This window comes from Myotis daubentonii, chromosome 3, assembly GCF_963259705.1.
Source record: "Myotis daubentonii chromosome 3, mMyoDau2.1, whole genome shotgun sequence".
Taxonomy (NCBI): domain Eukaryota; kingdom Metazoa; phylum Chordata; class Mammalia; order Chiroptera; family Vespertilionidae; genus Myotis; species Myotis daubentonii.
Window position 1 is genome coordinate 51,480,424 of NC_081842.1, and position 20,445 is coordinate 51,500,868.

Here is a 20,445-nt window from a genome sequence, read left to right on the forward strand (position 1 = left end):
TACAGAGTCAACAGAATTCCAATAAAAAAAATCTCAGCATGTGTTTGTTGTGGGTTTTGTTTTGTTTTGTTTTTTGGTAGAAATTGATAAGTTGTTTCTAAAAGTCATATGGAAATGCAAAGGGCCCAATATTGCCAAAAACAACACTGAAAAAAGAATAACAAAGCTGGAGGACTAACATTATTCTATATCAAGACTTATTATAAAGCTACACTGTGTGGAATTGGTATAAAGACAGACAAATAGATCAGTAGAATAGAATGAAACCATGAATAAATCCACCTATGCATAAGCAACTGATTTTTGACAAAACTGCAAAGACAATTCATTTGAGAAAGAATAGTCTTTACAACAAATGGTATTGGAAGACTTGGATATCTGTTTGTAAAAAATGAACTTCAATTACAAAAACTCAAAATACAATATATACCTAAATGTAAAACCTAAAACTATAAAACTTCTAGAAGACAACATAGGAAATCTTTGGATTACATAAAGATGTCTTAGCTATGAGACAGAAAGCATGATCCACAAAAGAAAAAATTAATAAGCTTAACTTTAACAAAAGTAAAAGAACTAGAAGTAACAAATAAGCACCTGAAAAGGTGTTCAATGCCATTAGTCATTAGGAAAATGCAAAGTAGAGCAACAATGAGATATAACTCATAATTGTAAAAAATGGCTAAGGTTAAAAAGACTGATATATCAAGTGTTGGCAAATGTAGAATCTAATAAACAAAATGAACTAACAAGCAAAGTAAGTCAGACTCAGAGATAGAGAACAGGCTGACAGCCATTATGGTGGGGGGTTGAAGAGGAGCTGGGTAGGTGGGATGGAGAGATTGAGTAAAAAATAAAAAACCTCACGGACACTGACAACAGTGTGGTGATTATAGGAGGTAGGGGAGGTGGAGGAGTGTATAGTGCATGGTGGGGACAAATGGTGATGAAAGGAGACTTGACTTGGGGTGGTGAACACACAATACAGAGCACAGATAATGTGTTGTGGGAAAAAATGTGGAGCAACTGGAATTCTCAATCATTGCTGGTGGGCATATAAAATAGCAGAACCACTTTGGAAAACGTTTGGCATTTTCTTTGAAAGTTAAACATTTTCTACCACATGACCCAGCCATTTTACAGTGAGGTATTTTCCCATAAAAAAAAAAAGAAAGTTTATGCCCATACAAAGATTTGAACCCAAATGTTCATTGTGGCAGTATTTGTAATAGCCCCAAACTGGAAACAACCCAAATTTTCATCAACAGGTGAATGGATGAACAAATTCATACAGTGGGATTCTACTCGTGGGTGAAAAAAAAAAGAACTATTGATATACTTAACAAAATGGATGAATTTCAAAATATCTATAAACTTTAATCCCCCCAAAATTAACCCAAAATATATTTTGAAAGACAAAAAACACGTACTGTACAATACCATTTATATAAATTCTAAACTTGAAAGCTGCTTGCCTGAGCTTAGGGATAGGCAGAAAGAAGTTGAGAGAGAAGATTACAAACAGGCACAACGCAACTTTAGGGGGTAATAAATAGTCATTATTGTTATCTTGGTGATAATTTCATGTTAACATGTACATATGTCAAAACTATCAAATTGAATAGTTTATGTTCATTTTATTCTGTATCAGTTTTATCTCAAAAAAAGTTGTTTGTTTAAGGTGAAAAGATCTCCAGTCTCCCCTCTCTTTAGGTAAATGCACAGAAGGAGATTAAAAAAAAAGTAGTAGGAACCATCAGAAATACAAATTTCAATACTTTTCTGATTACATTTGGACAGCACATACATCTAAAATAGTGGGGCTTACCTTTTCTCCCACATACAGGGACTGTAATGTTATTATGTGACTCAACTAGACGGTAGAGCTTTACAGATTGCTGAAAAGGAGGGAAAATAGAAAAGGTTTATTTATTTGAGAATAGGTCCCAGGTATTACTCAGTGAAGTATTTGCCTTCTTTAAAGATGGAGCACTATCTTGTGGCCAACTGAAAGTACTGGTTAAAAACAAGACTGAGTAGCTTGTTACACAATTATTAAAGCATTCAACTGTCTTCTTCACTCAGCAATGAGAAGTGCATATTCTCTAGCATAAAGGAATTTCCCAGCATGCTCTTCCATTCAAAAGAGATTTTGATATCCATAAATTCCTATTTACTTTTTTAAGTAGATAAATAATATCTAGAACTTTGATCATTCAGATATACATTTAGTATACTAACTATCTTTAAGAGCTAAGAATTATTTCAGTTTTGGGACATCCTGTATCAGAGTTCTTAATCTATAACTTTATAAGGAATTTGGTTGTTCCTACTATTTGCTTGTAGTATTTATTGTTCTAATATATTAACTATATGGTATATTAAGAGTGAATCAATAAAAGATAACAAGAAAAATATAATAAAATTATATTTTATTTTACATTTATTAAACAACTTTGTGTGAAAAACTTCTTATCTGGTTCAGGGGGTGGGAGGGTTAAAGGTGTCCATCATTTAGTGTGAGTTTTTATTCTGATTTTGTCATTTAAGAAACTCTCTAAATCTACTAGCTTCAAATCATTTACAAATTCGATTAATATATCTTAAGAATGGTTAATAGAATAGATAAGGTCAAAGACAGAGTGTTCTGCTATTAACTCACTTTTATTTATTCATACATTCACTCAACATTTGTTGAACAACCTTTATGCCCCCCAGAACTATGCTAACTGTTGGGAATAATATGAACGGTCAACAACAACAAAATTTGGTTCTTATCATCAAACAATTTACCACCTAATGGGAGAAATACATTTAATTAATAATCATATATATTAATATATCATTACAATCAGTAGTAAGAGGCAAAAAACATAAGGTGCTTTTGGAGCATATACAGCCAATGGAATTGGCAGAAATATTTCTTGAAGAAGTGATATTGAATGAAATAGATTGTGGGATCTGAGTTTGGAACTCAAAAGAGGTATTTGGACTTGAGATATATATAAAATTAGAAGTCATTTAGCATATGCCTTTAGAAGTTATTGATATATGCAGCTATAAAAATAATGAAAAATCTCTCAGTGTACTCATATGAAAACACCCTCAACACATATTATTAATAATAATAAAGCTATGTAGAAAATAATATAATTATGCTACCTTTGCATAAGAAAGAATATATATATTTACTCAAATTGCCTAAAACAATTTTTGGAAGAATGCACAAGAAACTAATAAAAGTGATTGAACAAGTGGAGGGGGAGCGGAAGATGGAACACACATGGTATACAAGATGGTGTATGCGTTGTATACATTTTCATATTGTTCTTATTTTTAGACACCCATTATTTTAAAAGGTCAGGTAGGGGAGGATAAACTATAAATGAGAATGGAAAAGAGCAACTAGAGAGCATGGAGAGTGGGTTGTCAATGAAGCCAAAGGAAAAGAGTACTTGGTAAAGAAGCACTGGAGCCATTAACTATGTCAAATGCAACTGAGAGGCTGAGTGAAATCCGTACTGGAAATAAAAGGATCCACTGTGGGAAGGAGACCATAAAATCAGCAAAAGACCAATAAGCACCAAATTAATGTAGCACAAGAATACAGTTCATAGTAAAAGAAACAAACAGCTTAAAACATGAACAAGTGCTCCACTCAGTGGAAAACATACTATTAAATTTACTGGATTCTATTTTTGTTTATATTGGCAAAGCTAAGCAAAACACTCATCTACTGTTGGGAGGAGTGTAAATTGTTATTACTTGGGTAAGTGGCATTTGGCCTATATTTATTAAAATACTATACCTAGCTCATGATTAAGTAATTCCAATTACATAAGTTTTATATCTTCATATCAATATAGATATGGATAATTATACATATATCTGTTATGACATATGTATTAATATGTGATATAAATTACAGACTTTTAATTTATATATACTTATAAATATACATGTATGTGGGTGTGTGAAAAGATTTATGTGCGAGAATCATCATTGTGGCATTGTTTTAATAGTAAAAGACTAGAAACAACCTAACATCTATTAATATAAACCTGGTTTAAAAATTATGGTACATCTAGAGAAAACATATTTGTGCAGATATGAAAAGATATTCAAGATTTATTCAGGAAAAATATGAAAGTACGTGAATGACAGTATACATATAATGTACTTCCATTTGTGTAAAACAAGTTAATGCATATGTGCATAATATATAGAACATCTGGTTCCAGTAGATGCCTCTTGAAAGGTAATGTGGACAGTGGGAGAACTAAAGTGGGAGAACTAAAGTGGGAGAAATATTTACTTTTTATTTATACTGTTTGAAATTTTTATTATATTCATATACATTACTCTTTCTATTAAGAAAAAATAGCTAAAAATTACTTTTTGAAAGAATTAAAACTACCTTAATTTTAAGGCCTTAAGATCATAGTGGTGACCTTAACAAGAATTGCTTCAATAGTCATGAGAGAAGAATCTAGGTAGTATAGGCAAAACATGAGAAGGAGATGAGTAAACATTTTCCTGTAAAGGGAAGTAGAGAGGTAGACTAATAGCTGAAGGTGAAAGAATAGTCAAGAGAAGGGGTCATTTCATTTATTTAAGTTTTTTAAGTTGGGAGAAGTTTGACCATGTTTAAGTGCTAATGAGAAGGCTCTTGAGGAGAGGAAGCAAGAAGGGATCACCCGATGACTGGATAATCACTCTGAGCAGGCTGGAGAGGATACTCTCTCAAGGCAGGCAGAAGGCACTTTGTCCTCTGTAATGAGAGATCAAGGCAGGATGGAGGGGGAGAGAAGGGTCATTTGACAGCTGGAAAGTGGAGAGTTGAGCAAATTCCTGTCTTATGGCTTCTATCCTTATGAAAAATGTGGCAAGGTTATCTGCTGAATCAGAGGAAAAGTGCGATATGGGCAGCTAGGCATTTCAGAAACTTAAAAGGAGATTTGGTTTGAAAACTTAATTTCAAAGAATGGAAAGCTTGTCCAGATGAGGTGGGCATTCATGATTTATAGTGAAATCAACTAATCTGTTCTATGTGACTTTTTTTTCCAACAGCACCTACATGCCCTGGTGTAGACATAAAGAAAACCATGATATGGATTTGGACTTTGACAAGTAAGTACCAACCAAACATAAAAAGCAAAGAAGTTAATATTATACAGAGACTCCTCCACCTTCCACCCCTTTTCCATCATCTTCAACATCTATCAGTATTCTCTAGATATATTTTTTCATTTATTAATGATTAATAAATGTGTGCATAATCTTCTGCCTAATCACCATGAATAAGCCAAAGAGAGAACAAAAATAACTTGAAAGTTTAGGAATTGGGATATGAGAGAAGAAAAAGGACTAACAGTAGTTAAACATCAGCTATTGTGTTAGATATTAAAAACATGGTCTCTTTTATTATGTAGTAGACAATAACCATGTCCTGACTGTCCTTTCTAACATAATTTCAATAAAGTTATTACTGCTTTCTTTCCGAGACCGTAAGTTTTGTGGGAAAACTTACCGTTCTGAGATCATATACCGTCAAAGCTATGGAAAGGGTGGACATAATTATGATGGCAAAAGCATATTCCTTATAGTCTTCACTAAACCACAAACAAACACTGAAGAGTTGAAATATGTAAAATGGATTTAAAACCTGTTGGCAGACAAAAACAGGAAGATGGAAAGATATTTAGGCTTCACACTTAGTTATTCATTGACATTCATTTTCATAATCATCTCTATGACATAAATCGCCCACACAATACTCTTATTATATTTCTTCTGGAATTGCTATGTGCCAAACACTGCACTAAGCAACTTCACCTGAATTTACTCACTTAGTTCTCATAATTACATCATTAAACAGATGTCATTGTTTATCTCCATTGTAAAGATGAAGAGACTGAACCTTAGATCTTGAGAAATTTGCCCAAGGTCACACAGCTGTGACTCTCCTAGACCAAGACTTGAACCCCAGCAATCTGACCCAGAGTGCCTACTTTTAATCACTACTACCCTTATAATTTACAAAGTAGTGCCTCACATATTCTTATGTTGACTATCACAACAATTGTGTAAGGGGTAGGTATTATCATGTCCAGTTTACTGGCCTTCAGAAAGATGAAGTATTAGTTCAGGTTTCCTAGTACAAAGTTAGAATGCTTCCTAGTTTTCTATGACACAGTATCTGCCATAATTGAAGCCATTAAAGACTTTTACATTAATGGATGAGTTGAAGGTGGTATTTCCTCATAAGAGCCAAGCTGAGAGTGGTAAGCTATAACTGAGCATCTAGAATACTGGGGAAAAGTAGAGGCTAACTCCTAGCAGTTGTAATCCTGCTTTGGTTGAAAACATTCTGTGCCCTTACTCAAATTCCCTCCTGTCTAACACAAGAGTGGTAATCTTGCCTCTGGTTAGGGAAGAAGCACACAGGAACTTTGCCTACCAGATTCTGTTGCTTTTTTTCATGCCTGAAAGCTTGCTAGAAATATTGAGAAAGTACCTTGAGTTTATAAGCTTTATTTTAAGACAATGAGAGGTGGAGGTGAACTGCAGAAGAAAACCCAGAGTATAGCTATGTGGTTTCACAAATAATCACTATAAAAAGAAAAATAAACACAGTGATAGAGCCAAAGAGGAAAAATTCACCCAGTAAATGATAGCCAAGTCATTCTTTTCCTCCCACACACACTTTGAGATCAATAGAACTAAGAAGGCTGAACAGATGTTTTTCTTCCTACAATTTTGGATGCTAAAGAAATTGCATATGTTTCCCATAAGAAAAGAATAGGTTTTCAATTTTTATGATTATTTTAGTTACGCAAAGTTGAGACAGACTAAGAAACAAAGGATTAAAAAAAAAAGAATTTGTGTTCATCTAGTCAGTGGGGGGTATGTAGACACATGAGCATCATATCTTATACTGTGTCAGGCACTGTGTGCAAAAGGTAGACTTCAAGAAAAAGAGTAGAAAGAGATATAAAAAAAACCTGCTTGTCATTCTTTTAAAATATCCCAAATTAGTTACCTATTAACAAGCAGTATTCTTGATTGTTTGACTAGAACCAAACTCCTTTATTTTCTATCCAGCATCAAAAAAAGTAATATTACCTCTTTGATGAGCAGTTTCCAAATCGGTGTGATTTCAACATCAATAGTATTAGGCCCACATATTAACCTCCTATTGGGAAAGATCACAGATCACTCAGTAACTAATAATAAAAATGAAACTCATTTCTTGCCCATTCAAAAAATATCTAGTTCATATTCACTTTCTCATTTTAGGGATTAATGTAAGCCTCCCTTGTGACATACCCTTAATCCTTCTCAAAATAACTGGGGAGGGGCAGGGATACCCAGGTACCAAAACAATAAATACAATCATACTGCATCTATTAAACTAGATTCTTTCTGAAGTCTAAATATTTCCCTCAGGGTAATTTTGGTATTTAATATTAGCAATTGTCTCATTCAAGTGTTTCAAGATTGGCATGCTCCCCAACTCTGGCTCCATAGAAATGGGAAGGAGGGGCCAATAGGAGAGAGTAGTTCTACTGATAAGGAATACTGTGCCTACCTTCCTACTCCCAATCAGTTATAGGAAGCTGTTTCAATTTTGTTTCGATGTGAATGAAAAGGTGGTGTGCTCTCAAAAACAGCTCTACACAAAGTTATATAGCCCTTTCATTGAAGACCCAGAGATGTGTTTCTTTGATTATCACAGCAATGACCTTTATGAGTTTTTTGCAGTTGAGAATACTAACCACTTTCTCTGTGGTTAGCCTTTTACTTTCTTTTCCACTCTTTCCTTCTACATAAATGTTCAGATCCAATAGCTTGGTCGAATATATTAGAGTAGTGCTTCTCATACTTTAATGTTCATATGGATAACTTTGTGATCTTGTTAATATGAAGATTCTGATTCAATAGGGGTGAGATGTGATCTAAGATTTTGCATTTCTAACAAGCTTCCTGGTGATGCTGATACTGCAACATTCTAGATCTATTTAAGGTACAGGAGATGGGGTGTAGGGGAATGTGAGAATCACAGGAACTTAGGACCAGCAAGGCCTTTATAGAGTTCTCCTCCCCTTTTAACCATTAGGAAACTAAAGCCCAGACAAGAGAAACTATTTGCTCAAAGCCACAGGGTGAATTAGTGACAGGCTCCTGATATTCAATCCAATGCCTTTCCTAGAACTTCTTTGCCTAGTAAGTGATTTAGAATTGTGGAGCTGTATGTTTTGCATGGTATTCTTCTGCCGCTCCACAATTTTTACTTAACTATGTTATCATAGGATAATATATATTTCCTGATTGCAGTCAAAACTGGCTCAACCTTATTATTATAATAACCTTAGAAGACTTGTGTAGAAAGTAAGAGCACCAAACCTAGAAGTATGAGACTCAGTTCTTTATCATTCCCCATCTGTGTGCTCTTGTGCAGATCATTAAACCTCTTCTCAGAAAACTACAGGACGTTGAAAAAAGAGATAGAGGAAGACATAAAGAGATGGAAGAACATACCATGTTCTTGGATTGGTAGAATCAACATCATTAAAATGTCCATACTGCCCAAAGCAATCTATAAATTCAATGCACTTCCCATTAAAATGCCAATGGCATATTTCACAGACCTAGAACGTACTCTCCAAAAATTCATCTGGAATAAAAAACGACCCCGAATAGCTGCAGTGATCCTGAGAAAGAACAAAGTAGGTGGGATCTCAATACCAGATATCAAGCTGTATTACAAAGCCACTGTTCTCAAAACTGCCTGGTACTGGCACAAGAAAAGACATATAGATCAATGGAATAGAATAGAGAGCCCAGAAATCAGCCCCAACCAATATGCTCAATTAATATTTGACAAAGGAGGCAAGAACATACAATGAAGTCAAGATAGTCTCTTCAATAAATGGTGTTGGAAAAATTGGACAGATACATGCAAGAGAATGAAACTAGACCACCAACTTACACCATACACAAAAATAAACTCAAAATGGATAAAGGACTTAAATATATGATGGGAAACCATACAAATACTAGAAGAATCCAAAGGCAACAAAATCTCAGACATATGCCGAAGCAATTTCTTCTCCGATACAGCTCCTAGGGCATTGGAAACTAAAGAGAAAATAAACAAATGGGACTACATCAAAATAAAAAGCTTCTGCACAGCAAAAGAAACCATCAACAAAACAACAAGAAAACCCACCGCGTGGGAAAACATATTTGCCAATGTCATATCTGATAAGGGCCTAATCTCCAAAATTTATAGGGAACTCATACAACTTAACAAAAGGAAGATAAACAATCCAATCAAAAAATGGGCAAAGGACCTAAATAGACACCTTTCAAAAGAGGACATTCAGAAAGCCAAGAGACATATGAAAACATGCTCAAAGTCACTAATCCTCCGAGAGATGCAAATCAAAACAACAATGAGGTACCATCTCACACCTGTCAGACTGGCTATCATCAACAAATCAACAAACGACAAGTGCTGGAGAGGATGTGGAGAAAAAGGAACACTTGTGCACTGCTGGTGGGAATGCAGACTGGTGCAGCCACTATAGAAGACAGTATGGAGTTTCCTCAAAAAACTACAAATGGAACTCCCATTTGACCCTGTGATCCCACTTCTAGGAATATATCCCAGGAAACCAGAAACACCAATCAGAAAGGATATATGCACCCCTATGTTCATAGCAGCACAATTCACCATAGCTAAGATCTGGAAACAGCCTAAGTGCCCATCTGTAGATGAATGGATTAGAAAACTGTGGTACATCTACACAATGGAATACTATGCTGCTGTAAAAAAGAAGGAACTCTTACCATTTGCAACAGCATGGATGGAACTGGAGAGCATTATGCTAAGTGAAATAAGCCAGTCAATGAAGGAAAAATACCACATGATGTCACTCATTTCTGGATAATAAAGACCATTATAAACTTATGAACAAAAATAGATACAGAGGCAGAGCTGCCTCGAACAGACTGTCAAACTACAGCAGGAAGGCCAGGGAGGGTGGGAGGGCAGGAGGGGGGCGGGTAAGAGATCAACCAAAGGACTTGTATGCATGCATATAAGCATAACCAATGGACATGGACATAAGACACTGGGGGGTAGGGGAGGCCAGGGGATTGTCAAGGGCGGGGGGGAAAAAAGAGACATATGTAAAACTCTTTGTAATACTTTAAGCAATAAAAAAATAATAATAATAATAAAAAATAAACCTCTCTTAGCCTCAGATTTCTCATCTGTTATGTTGGGATGAATGAGGTTTTCTACCTGCCTCACAAAGCTACTCTGATAAGGTGAAATAACATATGTAAAAGCATTTGATTCAATAAAACTAAGGAGAGCATTATAATGTTTTCTGTTGTTGATCAGTTAAGATGATGATTAACTTATCTATTTGGCTAACGGGTAGGAATCCTTTTGAATAGGTGTAGATAACAATATGCATGGTACCTAATCTCTTGTTCTTCTCTTGTTAGACCTGATCCAAATTTTAGATGTATCTTGGCAGAACTGAGCCAGTCTTCCAAAGAGCTAAAATAATAATAATGAGAAAGATATATTTAGCAGTAATATTTTTGAGATAATATTTTTCTTTGTTTGCAATTGTTAAAACAACTTACCCAATTTTCTGGAACTGTCCTTCTAAGTTGTTCCAAACATATCTTATTTTCTGCACTTTTATGTATCTCACCTACAAAAGAAAAGTACTAAGAAAGTCTCTTGTTTGAGGATCAGCATATATACGACGTTTAATGGCTAAAGAAGCATTTGTGGAAGAAGCAAAGATAGAGCCCTACGATGGGTATTTAAGATTTTATCTTTTCCTAACTTGTCTTATCCTTTCAGACTACACAAATGGCATTCTTCATTAGAAATCATCATTCAAACAACCTGAATCTTGGGTCTATTATATGGATAAGTATCTGAATAAAACTCAGTCTCTGCATTCCACTACCTTATAACGTAACAAGGAAAGAAAATACCTTACAAAGCAAACTATACCATACCATCAAATATGAATAAGTCAAAGAAATTTAAAAAAGTAAAAATATAGTATTGAAATACTATAGAAATATGGAGAAGGCAGGTGACAGAGACATCGTGGAGGAAATAACATCTGAGCTGTGGCCTTGAAAGACTGGAAGAATTTTGCACAGATGAGATGGCAAGAGAGCATTTCAAAGACATTATGCACAACTTAGTTGTGGAAGAGGGGCAAGTCAGTGTGCCTGTTTAATAAATGGAGAAGGAGGGTGGAAAGATAAATAAAACTCAGCCCTAGCCTGTTTGGCTCCATGGATAGAGTGTCAGCCTGCAGGCCAAAAGGATCCCTGGTTCGATTCCAGTCAAGGGCATGTACCTTGGTTGCAGGCTCCTCCCCAGGGCTTGTGCAGGAGGCAACCAATTGATGTGTTTCTCTCACATTGATGTTTCTCTCTGTCTTTCCCTTTCTTTTCCACTCTTCCTAAAAAAATCAATGAAAAATATTCTCTGGTGAGGATTAATGAGAGACACAGAGAGAGGGAGAGAGAGAGAGAGAGAGAGAGAGAGAGAGAGAGAGAGAGAGAGAGAGAGTAAGGAAGAAAGGGAGAAAGGAAGGAAGGAAAGAAAGGAAAAATAAACAAGATCAGATAGTACTGCCTTAAATGCTAGATGAGGTATGTAGGACTTTAGCTACTCTAATAATTGTGTCCTTGAGAACTTCAACTAAATGTCTCTGCACCTCAGTTTTTTGGTGAATAAGTCAAGGTCAGATCATTATTGAGTTCCATTGCCACTCCTTTGAACATGTCCTATACATACAAATATTATAGTCAACATAACAATTAGATAAATACTAAAACTGGGAAAAGTATGTAGCTGGTACATAATAAGTGCTCAATACATTTTTTTATTAAATAAAAGAAAGAATGTTTTGTACACCACATGTCAACTAGACATAGAGTTTAAATTCCTCAGCTCCAAGACCTGGGCTACCTCAAATGAATCTCTGAACTCTATTCAATAAATACATGTGAAGGTACACAGTGCATGCATGTAAGCATGCACACACACACACACACACACACACACACACACACACACATTTGTAGTTTCCAAGTAAGAATGTTAAATGCTGCACTTTTTGTTTTTACAGAATGGGTGTATTTCAATGAGGTTGGTTGCATAATAGCTTTAAAAAATAAATCCTATTTCCCAATTGATTTTGAGCATAAGGTTTGAATTAATTGCTACTGAAAATGATTCTCCTTCACAAGTTGCAAGTTAGAGTGAAGAAGAGTATTTGAAAGTAACCAGCACAGATTATGATAGTTGTCATGGCCCATCTTTGAAACTCAAATTTCTTGCCTAGCATCTTCTTTTCCTTTCCCATATTCCCTGCAATTTTGCTAATGGAGCTGGATGATAATCATAGCTACTGTTTATGAGTACTTGGGAGCTTTTTGCACATCCTCTTTAGTCTTTTTCATCACCCTGTGGTAGGACAGATATTATTTTCATCTTCACTTCACCTCCAAAGTTCATTTTGATTAAGTAACTTGTCCAAGATTGAAGCTATAAAGAAGCAAGGCTAGAATTCAAACTCAAGCCCAGCTGGCCCCAAGTCCAGTTTCTCAAATAACCTAATAATCAGGCTAGTCTCAGAAGTTCTGAAAATCCCATAACTTCCAGGAATTGTATAAAGGGAGGGTTCCCTACTTTATTAAGTCTATAAGTTCAATATTCGTGTTGGAAAAATTTTAAAGGACAAATGATGGTAGAATGTGAGGCCACTGCCAAGTTAGCGAACATGGGTCAAGAGGCTGTGAAACCGCAAACTGAGATTGAGAAATTTATAAAACATCTTGGACACAAAACATCAGCAGAGGAAGGCAGCAATAATGAGGAATAAAGAGGTTACTGATAAGTTTTACCTCAGGCCAGAAAAAAGAAATTCCATTAACTCCTGACAATTTCTAAAGCCATTCTTCAGAGTAAGAAGAATGACTCTGTCATAGACCCTTTAAATACCTTTGAGATTCCCCTAGCAGGAAATATCTCTGCCTAGAGTTTCTCTGCTTCCCTCATCACCTTCTAGGCTCTAGGCTGGTAAGAGGGTAAGCATTATACTTGCTAGAGGTGGAGTTTATTTGCCCATTTCCTGGAATTTGAGACCAAAAAAAATAGTAATTAGGAAATCAGGGATCTGCTGCAGGGTGAACTTCCTCTTTCAGCTCAGATCCAGGAAGCTTCCCCTCCCTGGGCTTCCTGCTCTTTGTTTCTTATTGGAATATGTTGTAAGAACATCCTGTTGAATAGGTTAGACCCTGGGTTTCAATATTGCATGCAATCCTACAAGATGGTTTATAGAGTCTCTCTTAGCTTATGTTCACAAACTTGACAAAGTTCTTAGCTGCAGTCTCCAAACTCCCCCTAAAAGGCCCTGACTGGTTATCATTTTCATTTTCTTGTCTTTGTTATTGCCATCAATGTTGTCATGGCTGAGCCTGTGACATCTCTAATTTTAATGAAAGTTTCAGTCCTTTATGAATATAAATCACCTTAATATCCTTCTTCTCCTTTTAGGTTCAAACAGTCCTGAGAAATAGGCAAAGATGAAGTAACTACTCTTATTTTACAAATTAAGAAACTCAAAGCTCAGAAAGACAGTAACTAGCCAAACTCCCTGTGCCTTATGCTAGTAAATGAAGATATCAAGCCTGCGAACCAGAATGTTCCACTCCAAGATCTCTGCCCCTTCCTCATATTTTGATTCTTTACTTGAGCATTCCTTCATTTGTCCACTTATTTGTCTGATACAGTTAAAGATGCCAGAGCTTAATCATACTCTGAGGCCATGTTCATAAGGGTGATTTGGGATGTTTATTTCTCCAGGTGAGTGGCCACCTAACAGATTAAACAATTGTTAGTTGGAGGTGCTTGACCTCTTTTGATTTTGAGTAATAATAATTAACAATACAGAAACTGTTCAACAATTGACTGTTGTTATGTTTTAAAATTGACCTGGAGCTCATAAAAATAACTTAAATAGCTGTTTACACACACACACACAAGAGAAAATGGTCAGTCATATAAAATATTTTAATATGAATGTTAACTAGTCCTAATCCAAGCAGTGCTCATCTAATATGGAGAGGTAGAAATAACTCAAACACATTTGAATGACTCAAAATAAGGTCATCTTGCAGGTAACTCCTGGGCTATTCCTGGTGATTAACATTGTTGCAAAATAAACTCTGTTACATAGATTATTATACAGGGCTTGATTCTACTAAGAGCTAATATGTACTGAGCATCTACTATATACATGGCATCATATTAATCTTGGTATACCTCAATTTATTAGCAATTAATATTAGAGGTGGGCAGAATTTAGTAATTGGTCCAAGGTTGTCATAACCATTTAAATGATCTACACTGTCAACTGAAAATTAACACAGTGGAGGATCTGAATTTAATCTTACATTTTTTGGGGGGGGGAGATTAAAATTTTCTAGCCTCAGCAGTAACCATGAATGTACTTACCTTTAGTTCTGGCTTTCTTATAGCTCTATTTATGAGACACTCCTCATCTGTAATGAGAGGGTGGTCAGGAGTGAGACCAAATGCGCCGTTTAATGCTGACAGGTAGATCCACATTACCTTTTTCCGAGAATAGGTTTGGAATTCATCCTGGGGAAATAGACACCAAAACCTCCATGAAGTTAAGAGATGTCATCAGGTTAAAATTCAACCTAAAAAAACATCATTTCAATATAATTCTATATATTTGTGGGACTAATCAGTATTCTAGACAGAATTATATACCTTTGAAAGCCGGTAGAAATAGAGCCCCGAGGGAAAGACTCTTGTCATCACTCACTGAGGACATGGATAGGAGGCACTGGCACACACAACAGAGCATGAAGTCGAGAGGTTGATTCTCAGGTCAGAGCTGGTTTTTCCTGTTACCCTCCAACCACAGGCTGTAGCCAGATGCAAAATATCAAAGGGGGGGGGGAAGCAAGTATTCTAAAGGGTTTCTTTGAGTTTCTGAGGGTGAGGAACCCAGGTCATCGAAACTCTGCCCATGTTTCCAAGCTTACCTTAAATTCTACCACTTCCAGAACAGCCCCTTTAACACCCACTCAAGGAGTGAGGGTAGGGATGGAATCTGGGGTGGGAGAGAGTCACAGAGGGCTGTCACTATACTAACTTCAGAAGATTCTAACTGTTCCACTCTTGTGCTCCTAATCACTTTCTGTTTTATATTCTCCTAGTTCATCTAGACCAGTGGTTCTCAGCCTTCTGGCCCTTTAAATACAGTTCCTCATGTTGTGACCCAACCATAACATTATTTTTGTTGCTACTTCAAAACTGTAATGTTGCTACTGTTATGAATCATAATGTAAATATCTGATATGCAGGATGGTCTTAGGTGACCCCTATGAAAGGGTCGTTTGACTGCCAAAGGGGTCATGACCCACAGGTTGAGAACCACTGATCTAGACTATATTGAAGGCAAAGACCTTCATATCCCATCCATGTGGACAACTGCAACCAGCTCAGTGGCAGTCTGAGAATGAATGGGGGAAAAAAAAAAGACTAAATGCATGGGCTGAACATGCCCAAAGGTGATTGTCAAGACATCAGCACAGGTAAGATTGGAGAAGGTACTTTCTTTCATGACTCTCACTGAAGCTGCTTCCCTTTGCAGATCACTGATGACTTCATCACAGAAGAAAACTAGAGGGAGCAGCGCTGAATTGTGTAACAGGTACCACAGTGGTCCATTATATACTGATGTGATAATAATAGTGGCTATTATCAGAAGGGGTAAATGATACACATAAAATCTACTTGGATGCCTGGTAAACCACAAGAGCTAGGAAGGATAGCAGGGAAAGTCACGCCTGAGAAATAATATGATGCCTGGGGAATGTAGGTCAGAGCTGGGAATTGTCTCTACCACACCCACTCTTTTCATGAACAATGTCTGAGCTGACTGCACACACACAAACACACAATCTGTGCTAGGCCTGGCTGGAGCACAGACACAGCCCCACCCACAGTCCAAGGGGAGTGATAAGGCAAAGGGCAGTGCAATGGGGACATATTAGTAGTGTGGTAAGAATCTCTGTATCCTAATGGTTTAGGAGGCAGGTCACTCAAAGAAATTAGGGAGGTTCCAAAACTTTGAATTAGACCCTAAATGGATGGTTGAGATCTAGTACATGAAACTTAAAGAGAGGAAAGGAGTATTCTAGGCTAAAGAGGCAGCAGGAGCTTGGAGTCTATTATTTTTCCTATCTTGGAAAAAAAAATCATCACTTGGAAATGGCTATTTCCATTTCAGTCTGTTTCTCAGCTCTCTCGAGCAGTTAATGATTTGTGAAATACCTAAACGCACCAGAGCAGCTACTACCTTAAATAATTGCTTTGTATGCTTTGTAATACAAATAATCCACACTACCCACAAAGCTAGACTGTACCTTCTCTTTCTCAAGAGAATTAATGAGATCAGTCCTTGAGCTCTAAAAGAGTAGATGTTAAAATAATTCAAGAGTGCATTTCGAAGAATTGGATGTACACAGAGGACCTATGCTTGACCTAGACAGAAAGATGGAGAAGGAAACATGGGCATTTTTTTTTTTTTATTTCCCATGGCCTTGCACTTCCTACACCTGAAAATGCCAGGTGAGCTTTTATCTTTGAGTGAAATGAGTGACCTTGCTTATCTTCTTTCAGTCTTTGCTCTGAGCACTTCATCTCTTGGAATTTAAAGGCAGTATAACAGTCACCTAAAGTTCAGGCCAATGCTGTGACTTATCCCCTTGAATAAGAGTTTTCTCCACACAAAAAAATATACTTCTGAATTTGCCTTAAAAAGGAAAAATAACCCACTCAATGGTTTAGGAGACCTTAGGAAATCAGAACCTTTCCCTTGGAGATGGAGACATTGCAATGCTAAAAAGCTGAACTTTCGCTGAAGTGAAGTAGAGAATTATAGATGAAGTAATAACTTACATGTCTCAGGATCTTTCTAAAACACTGTGCTACCTTTAAAGACCCATAACTTTGGTGGCAAACCATTCTTTCTGTTATTAAGTATCTCTCTTTTGTTTTTTCTCTTTCCCCCTCTTGGCCAGGCCCATTGATACTCCAATCAGCACGGCCTCGTAATCCCAAAGTCACCTAGCTGGAAAAAGTTGACATTGGCTAAAACCTAGGATTTAGTTATAAAAGATAGAGAAATGGTTTTAAGCATTGGAAAAATCTCACACTAATTATTTTCTCAATATTCCTGGGACATGTTGACAAAAAAAATGAATGTGGTGAGTGCCAAAGCAGGGATGTTACATGACAAAGTGAAGGCTATGTTTATGTGTGTGTGCAAAAAAGAAAACCCCAAACAACTCAGCACATGTTTCCAGAGAGACTGGTGTTTTGGACTTATTTGTTTTTACAATCATTTTCTTAAATATCTGGAGATGCATTATGTAGTGATGCATAGTGAGGGAGGTACTATTGTTAGCCCCACCTAACTGAAGAGGAAAAAGAGGCAGAAAGGGGGTGAGTATCTGTCTATTATAAACTGAATTCCCCAAAATTCATATGTTGAGGTCCTGTCCCCAGTGTGCCTGCATTTTCAGATAGGGCCTTTATGGGGTCATTAAGGGAGGTAATAGGGTGTCACCCTAACCCACAGGGCCAGTGCCCTTATAAGAAGAGGCAGACACCAGAGCTCTCCATCTCATGTGAGAACCCAAAGAGAAAGCACCTGGCAGTCTGCAAGCCAGGAAGAAAGTTCTCACCAGAAACCAACCCTGCCAATCTTGATCTTGGACTTCTCTCTTCCAGAACAGTGAGAAATTGCTGCTGTTTAAGGAACCATCTGTGATATTCTGTTTTGCCAGCCCAAGCTAATATATTGCCCAAGGCAGGTCAGGAGAAACACTGGGAATCAAGCCCAAGCACTCAGACTCCCCTCTTTACTCTTAAACCACTTCACAGTATACCTTTGGAGAGTTTGTCCCTGGACAGGGAGTAATAAGATCTCCAGTTTAGACTCTAGTTCAACTTTCAGTAGAGGCTCTGCTTTCATTATGTACAGCTAGGATTCCTGAGCATTTCTTTTAACTTCTCTTTGCCTCCATCTGTAAAGTGGGGGGAAAGTAACCTCTACCAGTAAAGACCAAATGAGACAATATATATGCAAATACTTAGCAAACTGTAAATCACAAAATAAATTGCACTGCCTTATAAAGGATAACTAGGGGCCCGGTGCACGAAATTCGTGCACTGGGTGTGGGGCGGGGGGGGGAGTGTCCCTCAGCCCAGCCTGCCCCCTCTCACATACTGGGAGCCCTCAGGCATTGACCCCCATCACCCTCCAATCACAGGATTGGCCCCTTGCCCAGGCCTGACACCTCCGCCAGAGGTGTCAGGCTTGGACAGGGGACCCCCATCTCCCCCTGATCACTGGCTCTGGCCCCCGCCCAGGCCTGAGGCCTCTGGCCCAGGAATCATGCCTGGGCAGGGGACCCCCATCTCCCTCTGATCGCTTGCTCCACCCCCCGCCCAAGCCTGATGCCTCTGACCCAGGCTTCAGGCCTGGGCAAGGGGACCATCATATCCCCCCAATCCCTGGCTCCGCCCCCCGCCCAGGCCTGATGCCTCGGCCAGAGGAGTTGACCCTCATCACCCTCCGATCACCAGTCACCGGATCAGCCCCTTGACCAGGCCTGAGGCCCCCGGCAGAGGTGTCAGGCCTGGGCAGGGGACCCCCAGCTCCTCGCGGTTGCAGGCTCCGCCCATGCCCAGGCCTAACACTTCTGGCTGAGGCATCCAGCCCGGGCAGCGGGGACCCGCAGCTGCAGCGGCCCCGCGATTGTGGGCTCCGCTTTAGGCCCAGGCAAGGGACCCCTAGCTCCTGGGACTGCCAGCTTCGACCGTGCCCAGCTCCCATCGCTGGCTCCACCCCTACTTCCTGCTATCACTGGCCAGGGCGGAAAAGGCACCTGATTCTCTGATCATGGCTGGGGGGCAGGGCAAAGGCGGCCCCAGGGCCGCCTTTGCCCTGCCCCCCAGCTCTTAGCTCCCCCCTGGGTTTCCGATCACTGTCAGTGGCAGGGGGCTTCTTCCTGCTTTCCCTTTCGCCTCTCTGCATTGTGCCTACATATGCAAATTAACCGCCATCTTGTTGGCAGTTAACTGCCAATCTTAGTTGGCAGTTAACTGCCAATCATAGTTGGCAGTTAATTTGCATATAGCCCTGATTAGCCAATGAAAAGGGTATCGTCGTACGCCAATTACCATTTTTCTCTTTTATTAGATAGGATGGTCTCAAAACTATTTGTCTGAATATAGAATCATTTCTGAAAGGCCAACCCACAGCATCTCTGGTATTTCCAGCTAAATGTTTAAGGAAAAGCCAGGTTGAAATAGAGGGAGGGGGGAAGAGGATTCAGAAGAGGGAATGTGTACTTAAAGGAGACATAATACTATCTTCTCTTACTTCCTCAATCTTGGTGTTTCATTTTAGTGTCTTTGTAATACAATGCTGGTAGAAAACATGAAACCATTTATTACAGATTCAATTATATTTATTTAATGGAATCAATAAGTGAAATTAAATAAGTATTTAACACCCCCAGCTGCAGCCATGTGCTAGGTGCTGTGAGGAATGAAAAGTAAGCTATGGTTATTGTATTCAAAAGCTTATAAACTAATAGAAGAAAAAGCTATAAAAATAAATGTGGCATAGAAAACAACTCTGGATTTTGAGTCAGGAGACAGGTTCAAGTTCTTTGTCCACCTATTCCATTTACATGGACTATTTCTCATGTGTTCCTCTCCACCATCTCTTTGAACTCTTAATATCTGTTGGAGCTCAGGAAAGTCTATCCATGAAACTTTCCTAGGTAGTACTTAGAACAGTTGGAATTTTTACATGTATTTGTGTAGTGATCGCCATGATGTCAAAAACCCTGATTTTACTCATTGTTATACCTCTGCCCCCGGCCATGAGCTACCACTGTGGCTGGCACACAATCTGTGCTCATCAAATTTATGAAGGAGGGAGAAAGGGAGGTAGGGAGGCACCTGGCTGACATTTACTATTTGTCAAAGTTTCTGGTTCATCTGTAAAATAGAGATGATAATGCCCATTTTCCAAGGTTAGTATAAGAATTAAATAAAATAATCAATGAAATGCTATTTTATAAGATGTAAAGTGAATGCCATTTTAATATGAAGTAGACTGCTAAAAGCATTATAGCAGTCAAAGATAAAAATACAGAACTAAAAGCGAATGAAATTCCCTCCAGAACTGGGGCAGAGAATAGAGAATGGATCAACAAAGACTTAATAGAGAAGGTAGTATATGGCAGATGAATGAATAGGGTTGAATAAGTAGA

At 38.0% G+C, this 20,445-nt stretch overlaps 1 protein-coding gene across 2 annotated transcripts in view; it reads right to left on the reverse strand.

Moving 5' to 3' along the window:
• The window catches only part of ATP13A4 (ATPase 13A4), a 254,995-nt gene that overhangs the window by 189,507 nt on the left and 45,043 nt on the right, over positions 1-20,445 (reverse strand). For both annotated transcript variants that reach the window (XM_059687405.1, XM_059687407.1), the window contains exons 3-8: positions 14,573-14,719; positions 10,666-10,736; positions 10,496-10,576; positions 7,126-7,195; positions 5,531-5,665; positions 1,829-1,898 (exon numbers count right to left, since the gene is read on the reverse strand). In XM_059687405.1, the coding sequence (XP_059543388.1) occupies positions 1,829-1,898; positions 5,531-5,665; positions 7,126-7,195; positions 10,496-10,576; positions 10,666-10,736; positions 14,573-14,719 (574 nt within the window). The remainder of the gene's footprint in view (positions 1-1,828; positions 1,899-5,530; positions 5,666-7,125; positions 7,196-10,495; positions 10,577-10,665; positions 10,737-14,572; positions 14,720-20,445) is intronic.